A 21,480-nucleotide genomic window follows, 5' to 3' on the forward strand; every position below is an offset into this window, starting at 1 on the left:
ATATACCTAGTATAATTCCTTTTGCTTTCCTGTCCTCCTTGATTCTATTCCTTTAACATTGTTTCTGAGATTTTTCTATGTTGATGCATGTAGCTCTTTCTTTTTCCCATTTAAACTTCTGTATCCATTTAGTGACTATACTTCAATTTATCCATTCTCCTTTTGTAGAACATATAGATTGTTCTCTTTTTTCTATTATAATTAATCTTACAATAAATGTTTAAAAAATGTCTATTACTGCACATGTGGAGAGGGTTCTCAAGGGTATATACTTAATTGTGAAAAGCTGGTTCTTGGAGTAATGTGCATTTTACGCTTCATTGGATATTGCCAAATCCCTGTCCAAGATGTGTTTGTACCTGTATATACACAAATGAAAAGTATATGAGCTTCTGAAACAAACAATAAAGTTATTTGCAGCTTCATCTTCCTAGGCAGGCGTTTCCTGGACTAGCAAATCATGTTAAAGAGGATAAGTTGTGTGGTTATAGATGCTTTTGATTCTCAAATGCTAAACTTTTGTTTCTTTTCTCTTGAGAATCACTCATGTGTCATTCTATATTCAAACAAATACAACTGGATTTTTTTCAATTATTAATCTTCTGTTGTATTTTATTTATAGTAACAGCTTGGACATGATCCACCTAAGAGTGCCCTATATACATTTTTTTCTTTTAAAAATGTTATGTATATATACTACTATAAATTCTTATGTTCGAAGCTTGTCAGAGCACTCAGAAAATTGACATTTCTCTATACAACATCCCTACAATTTATTTCATTCCAAGGTTGGAGGGGATATCATAATATCTCTTTGTAAACATAAAATATCCTTTATGTGTGTACCAAATTAACAAGAAATATAATTTTCTCTAAAAGAAATTCAAGAAAGGTCTTTATAAAGCAAAAACAAAAACCTCAGCTTCTGCCTTTAAAAAATTATACTCATACAGTACTAAACATATAGATGAGTATTTTTAAATTTCACTTATAAAATGGTAATTGGAAATCTTAAAAGTAGTTACTTGGAGTAGTAAATTAATTCAGCCTACCAAAGTCTAAATTTAAATCACAGTAAAACTTAACTGTAATACTTGTATTAATTGGGGAGAGAAACTTATTCTTTTCTTTCATAAGGGAAATTACTGCATACTTACAGTGCAAACTATATCCACTAAAAATTGTCAGGAAATACTTTCCTTGGTATTTGATTTAGTGCGATTCTATGTATAAAATCAGGTTACCATGTTTAGGGTTTGAAAACAAAATTGCACACAAACCAACATTCTGTTTATAACCATAGAACACTACTGTTTGTATTTTATTATAATACAACCAAAACGTACATTTAACAACTTTCCATTATTTTAGATTACAAGACTACATTTCTTTTAAAATAGCAAAACTACAAATTCAAAAGATTGCTAACCACTTACAATTATTAAGAATTAAATTACACAATTAACTGACAGATTTTTGCCCTTCACCCCCAAATCACCTATATCAAACTTACCATAAATACTTTATAGGACAAAATATTTAAATGAGAGGTATAAGTCATGTGCATGTTCCTGTCTTTGCACTGTCGTCAATGTGTACAATGTTGGAATTTTAGATATCGTTTTTTAATCTCACATGCAAATTAAATTATTTAAATATTGTGGTCATTTACTGTGAGAAAACATATTTCTTTCTATAAAAACATTTCAAATATCTCTTTTTACTAAACTATCCATTCCCAATAAGGTTAATGAGTTCCAACGTGTTGTCCAAGACAAATTCTAAAGGGAAGCTATTTCAGTTTTGATTTCCACTTTCATTTATGATATATATGAAATATCATATTTAAATTTAAAATATCAGTGTTTAATTAATGCTCTTGTTCAATTTAGTATTTCGTAGACATCTGAATGCTACCAAACTGTCCTTGAAAATTTAATTTTCAATGTAATGTGGAAAAACAGGCACCGACAACTGTAAACTTATTTTTTAGTTGAGTCTACACAATTCAGCAGAAACAAAAATTAATAGCATATAAAGAACCAAAACATAGACCAAAGGAAAAATTCAAGAGTAAGACCATTTTGCAGGCAGCATGTTGTAAATAAGCGTTATTTAGTCAGCGGATGGATGAGGTAGGGTGTGAATTATAATTTTTTCACTACTGTTGTGGCTTTTGCAAATTTCTAAATTTCTCTGTGACAGTTTTCCATTTCTTAAATAATTTGGTTGGTTTTCAGAAATGTTTATTCAATAATGTGAATGTAAGTGTTTTGAGCTCTTTGGGGAAGAAACAGTTTATATATAAATTAATTATTTAGACTATCCATTTCTAAGCAAACTCTTAAAATTCCCAATAAAATTGAATGTAAATGAATGCAGACAGTCAGGATTCCATTTAGCAGCATAAATAGCTGGAATGAAATGCAGATGAGAATATGCAAGTCAGAGCCATACGTATTCAAAACAGGGGAAAAAATATAAAACTAAGAATAAACATAGACATTTTAAGACCTCTCCATAAAGAGCTGATTTCTTAGCAAATGTATTTGAAATTATTAACTATAATTTCATTTTTCATTATTTCAAAGAAAATTTGGTAAAAACTTTCAGTGGTGAGGAAGTATATATTGTATCTCATCTGTAGATTTAATATATTCACACTGTTCTTCTAAGCGTTTGAGGCAATTAAAAGATTAAAAAATTAAACATAGTAGCTTAGATGTCTTCTGTCTTTATAAATACACATAAATCCTTGCCCATATGGTTTATTTATTATATGACTTTATTTTACTAACAATATTTCAAATATATTTTAATTATCATAAATTAATATTTTTAGGTCCAAAGCAGCCAGAATATTAGCTGTAAATTAAAATGTCCCCCCCCCCAATTTTTTCTGAATAACTAAGATTAGAAAGAATTAATTAAAAAATGGCTTGGACATTCATATTTTGATGAAAACCAAATTTATTTTCACAAGTCATTCCTAACATTTGAGCTTCATGAAATTTTCCCAAAGCCATCCATAATTTGATCACTACTGTCTGACATACAAATGTTTGGAAATCTTTAAAAAACATGCTCCTACTTTGAGCTTACTATGAGTTTCTAGAACATTTTGAGCCAGCAAATCAAGTTACAAACATTTGTTAGCAGTCTGATCTTGCTGCAACTATTCTTTTGAATTACTTTTTAACAGAGTGATTTGTTCTGGTTCACTTAAAAAAAAAAGAAAACTATCTTCCTTAAGTTTTCCTTACAGTAAAACATCTACAAATATTTATGAGTATTGTATCAAAAGGCGACTTAACCTCATAGATCAGTGTGGCTACTTTGAGTAGGTAAACAATGCAAACACAATGAATATAAGATAGAACGTTTTGAGCATAAAGCCAGTCACAGACATGATACTGAACTCTGTAATAAGTTGCCCTATAATCACAGGGTTCTCACAGGCTTTTATTTTCAAGACACGTAGAATGCATGAGAAACGAGCTATGTCTGCTATTTAGTTTTCTGAAAAGCTGCCTTCCATGTGAGGAAGTGACTAATTTTTCATTTCACACTAAAAACGGCGTGAAAAGGCAAAACAGAAGAACGCTAAGGGTTTTGTGTTATACGAAGGAAAGGTGAGTCCTTCTTAAACAGGCAGGAAACATACCACACATATTCAGAGGAAAGGACAAATTGGAAACATTTGAAAGTGCTAACAAAATGTGAAAAAATGTTTATGTTAATGTGAGTTTGTTTTCTTTACATGCAGTAGGCTTATTTATTATTAAATTACTAAAACAATGCTACTTGAATTACAGCATATAATCTCAGAAACGCAAAAAGATTGTGTGAAGAAAAGATGTCAAAGAGTTAATTTAACCCTTTCCGTTGTCAAAAATTTTGCATTTGTTCTGTTATTCAACAAATATATAGTATTCCCACTCCCCACCACTGTTGTCTACCTAATTCTATCTCTCTATATATGTATATATAGTTTTTTTCCTATTCACTCAAATAAAATCTAATAATCCAATATTTGGGAGAGCATAAAGGCAGTAAATAGAAATAATTTATAGAGCATGATGCGTTTTTAGAAAAAAGAGAGGAAGTACATACTGAAATCCCATTGATTGTAAATAAATTTGTATTCATTTTTCCCATGATCCTTTAGAAAATTTACTTTTCCTCAGACTTTTGCTAGCAGTTTGTTATAATCTACAGGTTTTTTTTTTTTAACAGATGGATTACAAATTGGCAGCTACTTATATTCCAGTGAGTAAAGCTACAGTACATTTCACGCACTGTATTTGTGATTGTTCTTCCTTTTTATGGGGATGTGAGTCTTCCCCAAAGCCAGAATTTATGGCTGTCTTTCTTTCTTTCTCTTAACAAATCCCAGCTGCGTGCTTTCCCATTAGGATGCAGTATACATCATGATGTCTCCCTTATTTTTATTAAAATGCTTTCCCATATCCTATTAAAATATTTATTAAGCATTCTGTCCCTGTAAAGCTCAGCATATATTCTAAAGACACATAACTGAGCATCACCTTTTCTCTGTGAACCTGTTATCCTGACAAGTCATAAGGAATCCTGGGAGGAACATTTATGCCCTTCAGTAAATCAATGCTCCAGGACACTAAATGTAACCCCTGGAGTCTGAAAGGAGTAATGCACCTCTCCAAATTCCTAAACCATGCACCAAGAGTGAGTGGCTCACTGGAAAAGTTCCTGTTGATAATGTGAGCTGTATCTTATGTCTTCCCTCCAATCCTACCACCAGGTAGCCAGTTCTAGAGTGGAATGATGTATCTGTTCATAAGAACATATAGCACAATTGCATGGTAAACTCCATGCTTAAAGGCCGTGCAAGGGAAATAAAGCACCTTATTACAATGTCAAATTTGACGCTTTCTTAGCTCAGTTATTTATGTAACATAATAAATTCAAAAACTCAGTGTAAAGCATTTACAAATGTAAAGCCCCTCTTTTGAGATAATTCTGATACTTTGCAGGTATAAGTTTAGTCCTTGGCAAATTGGTTCAGATGAATGGTTTGCCCTTACTAATGCCATATCCACCAGATACAGTCTTATTCATATTACTGTTCTTGTGCTTTAGCAAAACTCCATGGAAAGCTCGTATGAGTTAATATAAGGATGAATAAAACAGAAGACAGTATTTTTGCAGGTGAAGAATTCTTTTTCTTTAAATTAAATAGAAAACTATGAAGCCACAGCTCTAGGAAGCTCTTCTAGGTCTCTGTGATGTCTTCGATTTCGTTTCTTCTTCATTTCCTGCATGTGCTTCCACTTTGGGCCGCCCTTGTTTCGCTGTCTCCGCTTCTCCCTGTGCCACATCTGTTCGCAGTACTGGTCGAGGCTGAAGTTTGGGCTGCTAAGGATTTGGATATAGTCTTTGTATCTCAACCGTGACTCAGCCAACAGATCCTTGACCCGCCCCTCCTCGTGCTCTGCCCTCTGGGTATTTTCCATCTGTTCATTCTCAATGACATTCAAAGTCAGCTTCACTATGGTGTGGATAAAAGTGTGCTCCTGTGCTTTACAGTAATACATCCCAGAGTCCTTCTTCTGCAGACTTCGAATCAGTAGCCCGTATTCTGTTTTGATGATCCTTTCATCGGGTTTCAACTGCAGAATTGGAAAAATGTAGGCAATAAATGAGAAACAGAGAGGGCTATGAGCAAATGCAAAGAGGCTACATAGTTTTACTTAGATGAACCAAAAAGATACAATCCCTGTCTCTCTGTCATTAAGCATAGTATTGTCAGCCATAGTCGAAGAGAGTGACTAAACTCTCTTTCAACTAAAGTAACAGCCCACAAAGAGGTATGGTTCCATCTTATTACATCTAACTGAGCCTTTGGAATATAGTTAGTTTTTCTCCCAGTCTACAGATAGGAATAAAAAACTGAAAATTAATGAAGTAAACCTGGAAACTATCAACTGACCATCTTTACAAAGATTTCAGATACTAGTTGGTGTACTAAGAACACCAATTTGTTTCTGAATTTCAGAGCTAGAATGTGACTCTGACAGTCATTGTGTAGAAAAAGAGCTTTAGTGCACACTACTACCTGTAATGTGGAAGAGAGCAATTATTCCAAAAGGAATTTAATGTTTGCTAGATATTGCCAAATAAATGATCTGAGTAGCTTATGGAAACTGTAAGTGGTGACTTGTTAAAAGTCAAGTGGAAAGGCATGGAGGATACAGCCTTTGGGATGTTAGAGCTGTACTGAATAGGACCATACAGTCAAAAGCTTAGCAACACTGAAAGCTGAATTTCTCTTTTTACTATGGATTGAATTTTGATACTTTATGTCTATATGATACTTTAGACTATGTCATTTGTGGAAATATTTGCCATACCTCAGTATACTATAACATGGTAATGTGATTTCAAGTGTGAGAAAGCTCAATGAACAAAAAGAACCTCCACTGAAATGTGACGCTCTTTGCCCTTTGAAGCAATAGTACTGAAAGACAATTCAAACATTTAAGCTTGCCTGGCCTCCAATCTGGTGTGAATAGAGAACCTATCTTCAATAAACTACAGGCATGTTTACCGACACAAGAGCCCTGTTTAATGTGGAGTATTGTTGAGCGGCTCAGCATTAAGTAGAATAACAACAAAGAAGTCTGGAAGATTTCCCAGTTTACACATCTGCCCCTGTATTGTAGACTTAGAGTTGATGGAAATCAAGGAGGCATAAAGACGGCTAAATTAAATTTATTCACAGTGGGTGGACTATACTTTGCATCTTTATGTGAAAAATATGTAGGAAAAATCCCTCCAATTCTGGAAATATGAGAAAAGGCAAAGAAACATCTCTGGCTACCAGCCCAGTTAACTAACCAGTATATGGCCAACCACCTTCTATGCCAGAGAAGTGCAGCTGGCGGGGTATCACACAAGGCCAAAGGCAGGTCACAGCTCAGATCCCTGGTTAATGAGGCTGAATGGTCTCCAGCCCTGCCTTTGCTCTACAATGAATCCACACCATCAGGGGTTTGTTTGTTTCCCTTACTTTGCCCATTTGGTGAACTGGTGTGTAGTAGATTTTTTTTTTTTTCTAATGGATTTATCTAAAGGCCCAGATATTTTTAAATGCTACTGTAATACAAACTAATGTTGAAGTAACTTACATTCTCAGAAACTATAGGAATCTGCTGCCAAAAATAAAAGGGAATTTGAATTGGTAGGGCTCTAAAGGATCAGTCTTAAACAATAATATCAATCTGAAATTTAACACATACTATATATCTTCCTTTAAATAATTTTATTGTAGGAATTATTGTTTTTCATTTAAATATACCTTAGAACATGAAATTGAAACTCTGACTCCACAGCCGAGGTTCTGGTCCCTATCTGCTCTGCTTCCCATGACTACTCATTTATCTTCCCCAATTGGTGTCCTATTTATCAAGTTGGTGACACAGCATACAGTGTATTTGGGGTGTTAAAAGTAAAGCTCTTTGAAGGTTAAGTGTGAAGTATTATTAGCAACATCATAGACTACTGCCATATTGCTGGAGAGGTGATGTTCTGAAGCCATTACTTCTGTAATTCTTTAATGGAAAATGGCCTGTGGTTACTAGCATGATGACCAAAGTGCGTGACTTCAGTTCCGTTTCATCTCTGGATATTCTTTCCTAGCTGGTATTCTTGCTAATGTTTAAACTGCATTTAATGTGGCTTTTAGAGACTGTCACAGCTCTGAGTCACTATTTTTTATTGTTCTTTTTAAGCTTCTGACAGGAAGGAATGATGACTTTGTGATTTCACACATATTACACAACATTTCATCATTATTTTTGCTGTTCTCTCTTTGTGTCCCATTTATGTTATTTTACTCTGAAGTCTGGCCCCCTTCCCTCCTTTCCAGTCTACTTCTGTCCCTACAGGACTCAGGGTTTCATAAACACCTGACATTTCATTACCCCACCGTGGTCCTTCACCTTTCCTTTCTTTGATGGAATACTTACTTTTTCTTTTGGTTTTTGACCTACAGATAAAAAAGTGTGCTTTAATGAATTTCTTTCTGGATTTATTAGATCAGAAGGTCTATTAGATCATTTAAGTGATTTTTTTCTCTTCCTAAATTTCAAAAATATGTCTTTCATGAAATGGTATCTCTAATAAAACACATTTTGAATTGATGTATTTTCATAGGATTTTTGCAGTCTAGAGACAGAAATCTGTGACCCAGAAATTAAGTGGTTGATTAACATTTGCCTACTTTACATTCCCATTCTCTGTAGTGCTTTCATTCCATGCTGGAATAGGATGCATTATGCAGACTGCATCTCGACAGTGAAATGTCAGCACAGTCAATTTAGAAAATTCAGCTCCTCTACAAAGAGATAATGTAATCTCTGGCCAGTGATTTAAACTCATGGAATTTTCTTCACTCTAGAAATGATAAGTAAAAACTGCTCAGCCTTACATATCAAAACCATGCTTGAACCGGGGTCAACTATCCATTTGCTTAATGTTAGCAAGGATAATATATTTGGCATTATTCAATGTAGATCTTCAGTGAAGGGCAATTCATTTAAAGTGAAAAGAGAAACATGGTAAGGGACAAAGGACAGTCAGGTACTAAGCAGCAGGTAAAGGTCAGTGACTTCCTTCTCTGATAATAGCAGCCTAATGGTAATTCCTTTGCATGTAATTCACCTGTCAGGTCTTTCATAGCTAAAGCACTGCACGTGTCTTGGAAGTGACTAGGGATTCAAGAATATCTCCCTTCTTCAACAAACATAGGAGAAGACTTATTTAAAAATAGTGCTGAGGCAACTGGCTCATTATTTAAAAGAAAAAAAAATCGAATGAATACACAACTCACTCCTAGACTCACTTAATATCTTTAATTAAATGTAAATATAAAATGTAAACTGTAATTGTAAAAATAAAATCATAAAATGACTAGAAAAGATATATTTGCTGTTTCATTGGGGAAGGGAATTCTAAGCACAAGTGAGAAATCATATAGATATAACTCAATAGATTTGTCTATATAAAACATAAAACTTGTGTGTGTTAGGGACACACAAAATTTTTTAGAGATAGAAAACAATAAAAAGTTACATATAATATGCATAACATTAAAATGGTAATATCTATAATATAAAAGCATTTGTTAAAATAATTTTTAAATGAATATATCAACATAAACCAAGCAAATGATACGTAAGGCAATTTACCGATATGGTGATTTTGATGAGAAATTAGCAATATGCAGTTGTTTATCCAAAGCTGTAAGATAATTAAAGTCTTTAACTCACTTACTTTACCTTTAAGAATTTGTCCTAAGAAAATAGAAAAGTAGAGAAAGATTTAGCTAAAGGAAAGTTGATTGCTTTTTTAAGAGGTTATGTGAACTTAATAAAACATGGAACATCTGTGGATGACTGTGTCATCAGGATGGCAGGGATGTGGGACAGGAAACATGGTATTAAAATTGAATGGCAGGGGAAAATGCTTATAGTGTAATGGTAAGTAGGAAAAAAAAGAGGTGGAATAGACATCAGAATAGTATTTGTGCTTATCTACACTTAGTGGTCTCATAGTTGTTTATTTTCAAAACCATTTATATTGCTTTTATAATAAAAGCAACAAAAATAAAACGAAGACCTACAGATAGAAAAATACAAATGTTTGAAGATGTTTTTTTAAATGTTTTAAAAACCCACAGAGAAATTACTATCACAAATGGTATAAGGTACTGCCTCTTTTACTTATTCAGATCTCAGAAGTTCAACAGAAGCTTGGGGACTGCCGATTAACTTGCTAGTTACAGCACAATCATCATCAATTTCAAGAACAGCTTTATAAGAAAGTCAGTGAATAACTGACTCATGACCTCCCCAACAGCACCCAACTGTGAAACAACTCAGTAAGGAAATGTTCTCCTCCTGGCAGAGAATAACCTGGTGACAGCCTCTGTGCCACAGGTGATCCTGGGCCTTCCCTCGGGCTTTTTTTTTTTTTTTTTTTTCTTTTTTTGAGTGGAGGAAAGATTTCAAACTGTGACCTTCTTGGTAAAGAGCAGAAGGTATCCTGCTGGGAAAAATGCTTCAAATCTAGTCTGGATTTTGCCCCTTTCCTCAGTTCAGGAAGCAGTACTGCATATCCTGGACAATGTATAACTATTTACAAAGGTAGATGAAAATACCAGTTGAAACATTACAGCTAAAATATTTTAAAGTATAAATCAATAAATACACTATTTCTGCTCCATTGAAATTTATGGAGCATGCTACCACCATGACTGTCTGATATACTTAAAACGTACATTAAAGTAATGCATAGCATTTTCAGGAAACATGAAAGATGTGAGTGCAAACATGCATAGGCAAACGTACATATCTATAACTGGGAGAGTACCCCAAGCAGAGTTCCACATTTTTTTAAAAGTCAGATTAAATTTGTCATGGAAAAAAAAATCATTAAAAAATTATATTTAAATGAAAAGAAATTATCAAACTTTATTAACTATAAAATTAAAAATAGTCATTTGGGGGCTTCCCTGGTGGCACAGTGGTTGAGAATCCGCCTGCCGATGCAGGGGACACGGGTTCGTGCCCCGGTCCGGGAAGATCCCACATGCCTCAGAGCAGCTGGGCCCGTGAGCCATGGCTGCTGAGCCTGCGCATCCGGAGCCTGTGCTCCACAACGGGAGGGGCCACAACGGTGAGAGGCCCGCGTATCACAGAAAAAAAAAAAAAAAAAAGTCATTTGGGATATTCAAAAGTAAAATACTGCAATATATCTAAAAGAAAATCTGCATGTTACAAAAATTCAGATAATGTCCTTGCAATATTTCATGGATAAATAAAAAATGCTTTATGTCTTGAAATTCAATCACCTCTATGTCAGGTAAAACTTCAATATGTATTGGTAAACAGTGAGACTCTTAAAATAAATATTTAGTATAAGTATGGATTTGTCATATTCTTAGAACTTATGGATGTCAGAAACAGTGAAGAATCAAGTTTTACCAGAGAAATCTGATATAAAGAAGGAAGTTATTCCCTTAGTGTTATGTGAAGGGTCAGTATTTTGATAGAGAAATTATTCTCAGATGAAGAGAATGATAATTTCTTAATGTAACAGTGGAACATATCTTTACATTAATAATCACTTATCATAAAATTTGGTTCTTTGACTCCAAGGTTTCTCAACCTTAGCACAACTGACATTTGGGTGAGATGGATGGTTATTTATTGTGAGGTATTGTGCATTGCAGGATGGTTAGCATCATCCTTTACCTCGACCCACTAGATGCCAGTAGCATCCTCCATCCACCCAGTCGTGACAACCAAAAATGTCTCCAGGTATTGCTAAATGTGAATACCTTGGGAGCAAAACTACCTGAGGTTGAGAACCACTATTACACAGTAATGTTTGACCGATTGCATATACTATTTAAATGTTTATAGACTTCACAAGGAGGCTGATATTTTAGAGAATATCTGGTCCACCTGCTTATATGGCAGAGAAACTGAGTGCTAGAGAAGTCACCACCTGCTTACGAACCCTCAGCAGTCAGGGTGAACGCATCGTCAGTGCTCTTTCGTATTTCACACGTCCTCCCAGTAGAGAGTGTCTGCAATTTTATATGCATACTTTATACTTGTGAGTAATCCTCTGCTTTGAAATTCACATTCTCGTATGTGTTTTCTCATTTAATTTTGACAGTAACTTTTGCATTGATTTTATTTACCTTAGAGAATTCCAGCCCACAGTCCTCAGTAATATTACCAAAGATCAATGCATCTAATTCTGAGCCTGTGTTCACTCCATTACCATTACAGTGTCCTTAGTTTAATATTGGGGCTTTTAGAACTCTAGATTGAGTATCACTGGTTTCTCATAGGCATTAGAATAGAAATATAAAAATTCTGTCATTTAACCTTTGTTACATGACATTTGAATAATAATAATAATACAGGATTTCTTAGACTACCCAAACTCATCTCATTAAATTCAGTAACATATATAACCTACATATCTCACAAAATCTTTGTGATATGTTTTAATCACATGTATGTGTTAGAAAAAAACTGAAACAGAAAAAAGTCAAAAGATGAGTAGAGCATCCATATTACTTTTCCCTCTGTGGATTTAATTGTAATACACTAGAGTGGAAAGGTACAGATGTCCAGATACTTATCCAACTTGCTCCTATGATATGATAAGATAGATATTTCCATTTCTGTACAAACTTGACATGTTTTATGATCTAAACTGAACACAATGAGAGTTAGAATTTAATCATTGTGCTATTGTGGGGGGAAAGTCTTGTTCTTTTTTTTTTTTTTTTTTTTTTTTTTTGTGGTATGCGGGCCTCTCACTGCTGCGGCCTCTCCCGTTGCAGAGCACAGGCTCCGGATGTGCAGGCCCAGCGGCCATGGCCCATGGGCCCAGCCGCTCCGCGGCATGTGGGATCTTCCCGGACCGGGGCACGAACCTGTGTCCGCTGTACCGGCAGGCGGACTCTCAACCACTGCGCCACCAGGGAAGCCCGAAAGTCTTGTTCTTGATCAGGGAATTATTCTAAAATATAGACCATCAATGAAAAGTAAAAAGTAGAAGAATCCTGTAATTTTTTTAAATTCAATTTGCTTTTAAATGTATTTGTTAACACATTTGCATTAAATTGGCCTATTCATATCTCAAAGGCATTGTTACCTTGGGTGCTAGAGAGTATAAAATTTTATTTTCCTTGTTATCAAGTAGTGATAAGAGCTCCACTTAGCACTAAAAGTTGAAAATCTCCTCTCACAACCTAAACTTGATTTAAGTTTTACACTGTTTCCCTCAAGGTGAGCATTCTTTGATGACTATAACTTACCTCCTCTCGATATTCATCTCCTGACCGCTGGATATACCACTTGATAGATGCTTGTTGGGATTTAGGTATACATTCCAGAAAGGTTGAATTAAATTCAATGCCAAAAATCACCTTTTCATCAGCAGCTTCATGACTAATGCCTGGAAAGCAAACATGGAATAGGAGATTAACCTTGACACGATTTTAAAAGCAATGGGAAAATAGACTGATTTAGAACAGATGCCATGGAGGAAAGATTCATACACATTATTAAAGAGAAAGGAAATTCATGTTATAATGTTGTAACCTGAGAGTAAAATACTATCTAATAGATTGATTTTTAAAACTCTATCCCTGCACTGCAATTTTTACTCTTTCATCAATATATTAACTTTTTGCAATTTCTTTTTTTAAATAAGAATTCACAAGATCTAACTTTAAACACTGAGCCTCTCTGAGCTGAACTGAATAAACTTCAACATCTTTTAATGCTTTAATGCCTTTTAATTTATATAAAATATAACTAATTCTGCAGATATTTCTGAAGAGCAATTTATCTTACCTCTAAAGAGAAATTCTATTAGGATTTGGTCCACAGAGCTGACCATATAACATATAACCATATGTTATGACCATATGACATTTTGATCTCAGAAAAGTAAGTGCAGTGCTCTATACTTAATGAAACTCTATGATGATGCTAATAAGTTAGATGCTCTAATACTCAGAATGAGGACCTTATCTGTATTATCTACTAAAAAATGTTCTCTTTTATTCAAAGAGGGATATTATAGCCCAACCTGCATTTGCTATAAGATAGTTAATGGTAGGCTAAAGGATCAGTGTCTCAGACACCTTATTCTCATAAATCAACAGCACCATCTGAAATACATTCCTTCCAGAGTAGCCAAAGGCTGTGTCCCGTGTGTGATCTAAGATCTGTAGCTCAGATTTGATCAAATAAAGAATGGCGGCTTCTCAGCCTGGCCCAAACATGCACTTTTTCATCGTATATTCAGATGTCTCAATTCTGCAGATGGGCCTACTTAGCATTTCAGGCATAAACCAGAGTAAGGCTTAAGGGGCCTAAGTGAATCCTAAACCTAAGCACGCAGAATTATCAGCAAATGGCATGAATGCACATGCATCCAATAGTTAGGCTTCTTTTCAAGAAACTTCTTTGGAACTTATTTGTGTCTTACCAGCAGTGATTAAGTCAAACATGCTGACCCCATTATGAATTAACCTTACCTAACCTTCAAAATGTGTGGATTCCACTTGAAATCTGTAATCTATCCACTCTCTTCTGGCAATTTAACAGATTATAGCCACGATTTTCACAGCTAATAACTTCCGAATGCACAGGAAGATCACCAGTGCCGATCACGGAAGAGAAAGACATGCATCACTTCATAGTAACAGATACCATTTTCCTGAGCAAAGGGAGTTCATGAACAAAGCAGGGAGGATGCAGGCTGATTGTTTAGGTGACGGGGCAAGGGCTTGGGAGAAACTCAATTAGACGGATTCAACCAAAGAATTGGTCAATTCAGTGAAAGATAAATTAGTGAAATCAACTGGAAAAGTGAAATAGTGAGCTGATTATAAGAAACCCATTTTCAAATCAGTAGAAACAGTGATCCTTTGAAACAAAGTCATCCCTACATCAGTTTGACTGGAAATTAATTTATTGTTTCTTCCAATAATGTTTGTTTTATCTCTGAGTTTAAAATTTTCTATTTTTAAATTTAAACCTGTATGTATGTATGTATATACATACATATATATATAAATACACACATATATAAATACACACATATATACACACATATATAAATACATACTATATATAATGTTCTGTTACTATCCATTTTTAAAAGTGCAAAAGTTGTATACAATAATGTTTTTAAATAGCAGAATATCTTCTCATTGAGTATAAAATAATTTTAAAGATAATATTTTAATCTTCCAGATTGCAGGCAAAAATTTTTTTTCATAGAGAAATATCTGGAATACTTCTTTGGAATACACATATGACATGTTACTGAAGTCACTGCAGCAAGATTATATGTGTTTAACATTGTTAAACACTTCATCTACATGAATTACTGATTTTATATCATTACTAATCATGCAGTATCACAGTATATAACAATTAATGAACAAAGGAAGGAAGGAAGAAACGAAACAGCTATTTGCCAGTTATTCAAGACTTGACCAAGTCAATGCAACACATATTTATGGTGGGTTATAAGCAAGTCATCTCCTTTCTTCTTTACCAGAAACAAGTGTTCAAATGTGACCCTTTCTCTCCCCTAAGATCGAAAAGGCTTAGTTTGTAAATACCCTCATAATCTCTACTTTAATTCTCACAATTGATTCTCTGTCTCTGGCTTCTCCTATTCCAGTCAGTCACCAAACAGGTATAAATTACTTTTATTTTTAAAAACAACTTTTCTTAGTAATATGAAATAGCTCCTTAGCACCTATAGAGTAAACTCTAGACAATAACAGAGGGATCATCACAAACTTAACAAAACCTATGTGAACTCTTTCTGATTTTAATAATTGTTACTTCATCTACTTAGTAAAATTTGATTGTTTCCTTAAGGCACAGCTCAAGTGCTCTCCATCTGGGTATCCTTCCTTTTACCTATGCATTATACAAAGATTCTTCCATGCCTACCATACTGGCATTGCTTTCAGTGCAGGAAATATACTGATGACTATGACAGGCAAATTCACCACCTTTATATTCCAGTGACAGGGACAAAATAATCAAGTGAATGAATAAATAAAGAATATAGTATCTGGCTGTGTTACACATTACAAGTAAAAATAAAGCAGATTAGGGAATAATTAGGGCTAGAAGGAAAGAAAGGTATTTCAGGTAGGTTAGTCAGGAAGGGTGTCTCTGAGAAATTAACATTTCAATCACGGGATTAAATGATGTGAAGATGGAGCCACGTGGACACCTGAAGTGAAGAGTTCTTCAGGTACAGAGGAAACAAATGCAAACAGGGCTGAGGCAGGAACCAGACTGGTGCTTTTGAAAAAGAGAAAGCCTGTGAGCAAGCTATGCCACAGTGATGCAAGGATCAGACAAGGTGTTAGGAACCAGATCAGGTAGAATCTTGCAGGTCATGGTAAAGGCTGTGGAGTTTTTACTAATTGCTCTAAGATGCTCGTGAAAGATTCTGAGTAAGGGAGTGACAAGATCTGATTAAAGTGTGGGTTTTTTTGGCTGCGTTGGGTCTTCATTGCTGAGCGCGGGCTTTCTCTAGTTGTGGCGAGCAGGGGCTACTCTTAGCCGCGGTGCGAGGACTTCTCATTGCGGTGGCTTCTCTTGTTGCAGAGCACTGGTTCTAGGCACGCGGGCTTCAGTAGTTGTGGCTCGTGGGCTCAAGAGCGCAGGCTCAGTAGTTGTGGTGCACGGGCTCAGATGCCCCGTGGCATGTGGGATCTTCCTGGACCAGGGATCAAACCCGTGTCCCCTGCATTGGCAGGCAGATTCTTAAGCACTGTGCCACCAGGGAAGCCCCATGACTGAAGTTTATAAAGAGGTAACTCTGGCTACTGAGTGGGATCTAGACTGAAGGGAGGCAAGCATGGAAGCAGGAAGACTAGTTTAGCAGCTACTGAAGAGTTCTGGTGCGTCTGGTTAGGATGGCATCTGTAGAGGTGATGAGAAGTAGCAGTTGTGACCACTGAGCCAAAGGTCTGTACTGAGAGGCTGGTGATAAGATGTAAAAGAAAGAGAAGAATAAAAAGATGACTCCTAGCTGCTTTTTGACAAAGCAGCTGGGTGAGTGGTGGTGCTATTTATTAATATGGGGAAGTCTGCAGAACAAATAAGTTTTAGAGAAAATGACAAGAATTCTTTCCCAGGTATAATTTGAGATTCTTATGAGGCATATGAGAGGGGTTCTTGAGCAGGCACAGAGCATACAAAGTCTTGCACACAGGCAAGAGTTCAGAACTGGACAATGAATCTGGGAGTCAAATTGCCTCTGATAGAGAATACTATGAAAAATTATATGCCAACAAACTGGACAACCCAGAAGAAATGGGCATGTTTCTAGAAACATACAGCCTACCAAAACTGAATCAAAAGGAAACAGGCAATTTGAACAGACCGATCACTAGAAGTGAAATAGAATCTGAAATAATATAACTCCCTGCAAACAGAAGTCCAGGACCAGCTTCACTGGGGAATTCTACCAAACAATAAGAGAAGAAACTATACCAATCCTTCTCAAAATCTTCCAAAAGATTGAGGAAGAGGGAACACTCCCAAAGTCATTCTATGAAGCCACCATTACCCTGAACACCAAAACGAGACAAAGACACTACCAAAAAAGAAAATTACAGGCCAGTATCTTTGATGAATACAGATGCAAAAATCCCCAACAAAATATTAGCAAAGCAAATCCAACAACACGTAAAAAAGATCACACACCATGACCAAATTGGATTCATCCCAGGGTCACAAGGATGGTTCAACATATGCAAATCAATGTGATACACCAAATCAACAAGAGAAAGACAAAAACCACATGATCAAAAAAAAACCACATCTCAACAGATGCAGAAAAAGCATTTGATAAAATTCAACATCCATTCATGATAAAAACTCTTTATCAAGGTGAGCTTAGAGGGAACATAACATAACAAAAGCTATTTATGACAAACCAACAGCCAACATAACACTCAACAGTGAAAAGCTGAAAGACTTCCTGCTGAAATCCAGACCAGACAAGGATGCCCACTCTCACCACTCCTGTTCAACATAGCACTGGAAGTCCTAGCCACAGCAAGCAGACAAGAAAAAGAAAGAAAAGGTATCCAAGTTGGAAGAGAAGAGGTAAAATTGTCATTGTATGCAGATGACATGATACTATATATAGAAAACCCTAAAGACTTCATACAAAAACTACTAGACTTGATAAACAAACTCAGCCAGGTAGCAGTATACAAGATCAATATACAGAAATTGGTTGCATCAGAAAGAGAAAGCAAAAAAAAAAAAAAGAAAAGAGAAAGAATCCCTTTTAAAAATCTCATCCAAAAAAAAAAGAAAAAACTTAGGAATAAACCTGACCGAGGAGGTGAAAGACATATACACTGAGAACTATAAAACACTGATAAAGGAAACTGAAGACAATTTAAAGAAATGGAAAAACATTCCATGCTCTTGGATTGGAAGAATTAATATTGTTAAAATGGCCATATTACACAAAACAATCTACAGATTTAATGAGATCCCTTTTAAATTACCCCTGACATTTTTCACAGAAATAGAACCAATAATCCTAAAATTTATATGGAACCTTAAAAGACCCAGAATTGCCAAAGCAATCCTGAGGAAAAAGAACAAAGCAGGAGGCATAATCCTCCCAGCCTTCAGACAATACTGCAAAGCTACAGTAATCAAAACAGCATGATATTGTCATAAAAGCAGACATATGGATCAATGGAACAGAATAAAGAGCCTAGAAATAAACCCAAACACGTATGGTCAATTAATCTTTGACAAAGGAGGCAAGAATATACACTGGAGAAAAGACAGTCTCTTCAGCAAGTGTTGTTGGGAATGTTGGACAGCCACCTGTAAATCAAGTGAAGTTAGAACACACCCTCACACCATACACAAAAATAAGCTCAAAATGGCTTAAAGACTTAAGTATAAGACATGAAACCATAACACTCCTACAAGAGAATGTAGGCAAAATATTTATCTGATATAAATTGTACCAATATTTTCTTAGGTCAGTCTACCAAGCCAATAGAAATAAAAGCAAAAATAAACAAGTGGGACCTAATCAAACTTACAAGCTTTTACACAGCAAAGAAAACCAAAAACAAAACAAAAAGACAACCGATGGACTGGGAGAAGATATTTGCAAATTATGCGACCAACAAGCGCTTAATTTCCAAAGTATACAAACAGCCCATACAACTCAATAACAAAAACAAACCAAAAAAACAACCCAATCAAAAAATGTGCAGAAGATCTAAATAGACATTTCTCCGAAGACGTACAGATGGCCAATAAACACATGAAAAGATGCTCAACATTGCTAATTGTAGAGAAATTCAAATTGAAACTACAATGAGGTACCGCCTAACAGCAGTCATGATGGCCATCATTAAAAAGTCTACAAATAACAAATGTGGGAGAGGCTGTAGAAAAAGGGCACCCTCCTGCACTGTTGGTGGGAATGTAAATTGGTGCAGCCTCTATGGAGAACAGAATGGAGGTTCCTCAAAAAACTAAAAATAGAGTTGGCATATGATCCTACAGTCCCACTCCTGGGCATATATCTGGATGAAACTATAATTTGAAAAGATACACACACCCCAAAGTTCACAGCAGGACTATTTACAATAGCCAAGACATAGAAGCAACCTAAATGTCCATCAACAGATGAATGGATAAAGAAGATGTGGTGTATATATATAATGGAATAGTACTCAGCCATAAAAAGGAATGAAATAATGCCATTGGCAGCTACATGGATGGACCTAGAGATTATCATCCTAAGCAAAGTAAGTCAGAAAGAGAAAGACAAATACCATATGATATCACTTATATGTAGAATTTAAAATACGACAGAAATGAACTTATCTATGAAACAGAAACAGACACACACAGAGAACAGACTTGGGGTTGCTGAGGGGGAGGGGAACAGCAAAGGGATGGATTGAGAGTTTGGGATTAGCAGATGCAAATGATGATATATAGAATGGATAAATAGCAAGGTCCTATTGTATAGCACAGGGAACTATATTCAATATCCTGTAATAAACCATAATGGAAAAGAATATGAAAAAGAATAAATATGTATGTATAACTGAATCACTTTGCTGTACACCAGAAAGTAACACAACATTGTAAATCAACATTCTACTTCAATTAAAAAAAAGAAACTAAAAAAAAAAAAATTGCCTCTGATAGTATTGAAATGGATGGCGTTCAGGAGTGAATATACAGAGATTGGATGTTTAGATGGTAGGATGAAAAGGAAAGTTAAGAACACTCAGAAGGAGAAACCTGTAAGGTAAGAGAAAAAACAGAAGTTTTCCCTGTGGTGCCATGAAGCAGAGGGGTGCTGGGGAGACCATCTTTGAAAACAAAAAGCACTTATTTGTAGTGCTTGCCGATTTTCCTGGTGTAAACACTCCTGCCACGGCTGATTCAAGCTACCAATGGTTTAAAACTCAGCTGACAAAATTCCTACGTAATACACAGTCAGCTCTCATGGGGCCGTAAGAGCTGGCTCCAGCACATCACTGCATGGAGCCAAGTCAAGAAAGTGTTCCACGGAGGAGGGAGCTAGAGAGTAAGTAAAAATGGGAACGGAAAAGTGGCCACTGGATTTGGCAAGGAGGAAACTGCTGGTGATCTTGACAAAAAATATATTGGGTTAGAGTGGTGACGATGAAAAGGAGATGTGCAATGGGCTATAACAAGCATGGGCTGTGATGAAGTGGACACGATAATTGTGAGTGCCTTAGTAAGCAATGGTGTTTTATAAGTCCTTATAACATTTATCATTATATGACATGGCATATATTTTACTTGTTTTTATGTTTGTTGCCTGCTCCCTCCCCTAACACACATTTAAATGTAAGATTCATGAATGCACAGATTGTTTTCTTTTATGTTCATTAGTATATCCTCAATACCGAAAATAGTCCCTCCTGATCTCATGTGCACATGTGAAAAACTCTGTGCATAGCATACAGTAATGATGGCTAAATAAAACACCGTACATAACAGTGAGTCACCTACACATTTGAACAAGAAGACAAACATACTGTTTTGGACTAGAGCTTATTTTTCAGAAGAATGATATTATAAATCAGAAATAATTCTTTTGTTTTTAAAAAAGAAAACTGCCAGACCAGCAGTTATAGACTATGAAATCTGGGTTGTTTATTCAATGGTAGGTGGTTACTAACAATATGATGATGGAAAGGCAGTTCATTTCTTCTTCCAGTTGTGTGTGTGTGTGTGTGTGTGTGCGTGTGCGTGTGCATATATTTTCTATCTGAAGGCGGAGCTTGGGAGTGGAAAGTAACTAAAGCTCTGGAATGTATACTTCTACAGATGTTTTTCTCTGTTATCAGAGTCACTCAACAGACTTCCTCTCAATTCTCCACTCTGCCCTTCTCACACTCAGACTTTCAAGATCTTCCATTCTATGACATTTTCTCTGAACAATACAGCCTCTTGTGAGCACTTTTTTTGCTAAACTCCCACATCACTAATTGTGCCTTATGACATTTCCCCAAAGAATTGTAGGTTCTCTAAGGATCTTTTTCTCTCAAAGTAGATCCGGGACAATTACATGCACCTGGAAGTCACTTAATAAATATTTACTGATTGAATGGGTACACAGATTAATAAGTGAATACAAATAATGCACAGGCTACCTCAAATTTCTTTCTAGTAAGTCCAACACTTTTATCAAACTTTTCTAGGAGGGTCTCTTTGAGTTTACTCTAAATGTCCATATGTTTTGGACTATATTCTGCTTTATCTCTAATAGCAGTTTCAAACTTTACAAGGATGGATAAGGCATTAAAAAAGAAAAAAAAAAGGTATAGGAATTTTA

The 21,480-nt window shown here is 35.5% G+C and overlaps 1 protein-coding gene across 2 annotated transcripts in view; it reads right to left on the bottom strand.

Moving 5' to 3' along the window:
• Window positions 1–1,341: 1,341 nt before the first annotated feature.
• SEMA3D (semaphorin 3D) overlaps window positions 1,342–21,480 on the bottom strand; it is a 215,510-nt gene continuing 195,371 nt past the window's right edge. For both annotated transcript variants that reach the window (XM_060108187.1, XM_060108186.1), the window contains 2 exons: window positions 12,881–13,020; window positions 1,342–5,648 (listed from right to left, as the gene is read on the bottom strand). In XM_060108187.1, the coding sequence (XP_059964170.1) occupies window positions 5,223–5,648; window positions 12,881–13,020 (566 nt within the window). In that variant the 3' untranslated portion in view covers window positions 1,342–5,222. The remainder of the gene's footprint in view (window positions 5,649–12,880; window positions 13,021–21,480) is intronic.

The sequence above is a fragment of the Mesoplodon densirostris genome, chromosome 9 (genome assembly GCF_025265405.1).
Source record: "Mesoplodon densirostris isolate mMesDen1 chromosome 9, mMesDen1 primary haplotype, whole genome shotgun sequence".
Classification (NCBI taxonomy): domain Eukaryota; kingdom Metazoa; phylum Chordata; class Mammalia; order Artiodactyla; family Ziphiidae; genus Mesoplodon; species Mesoplodon densirostris.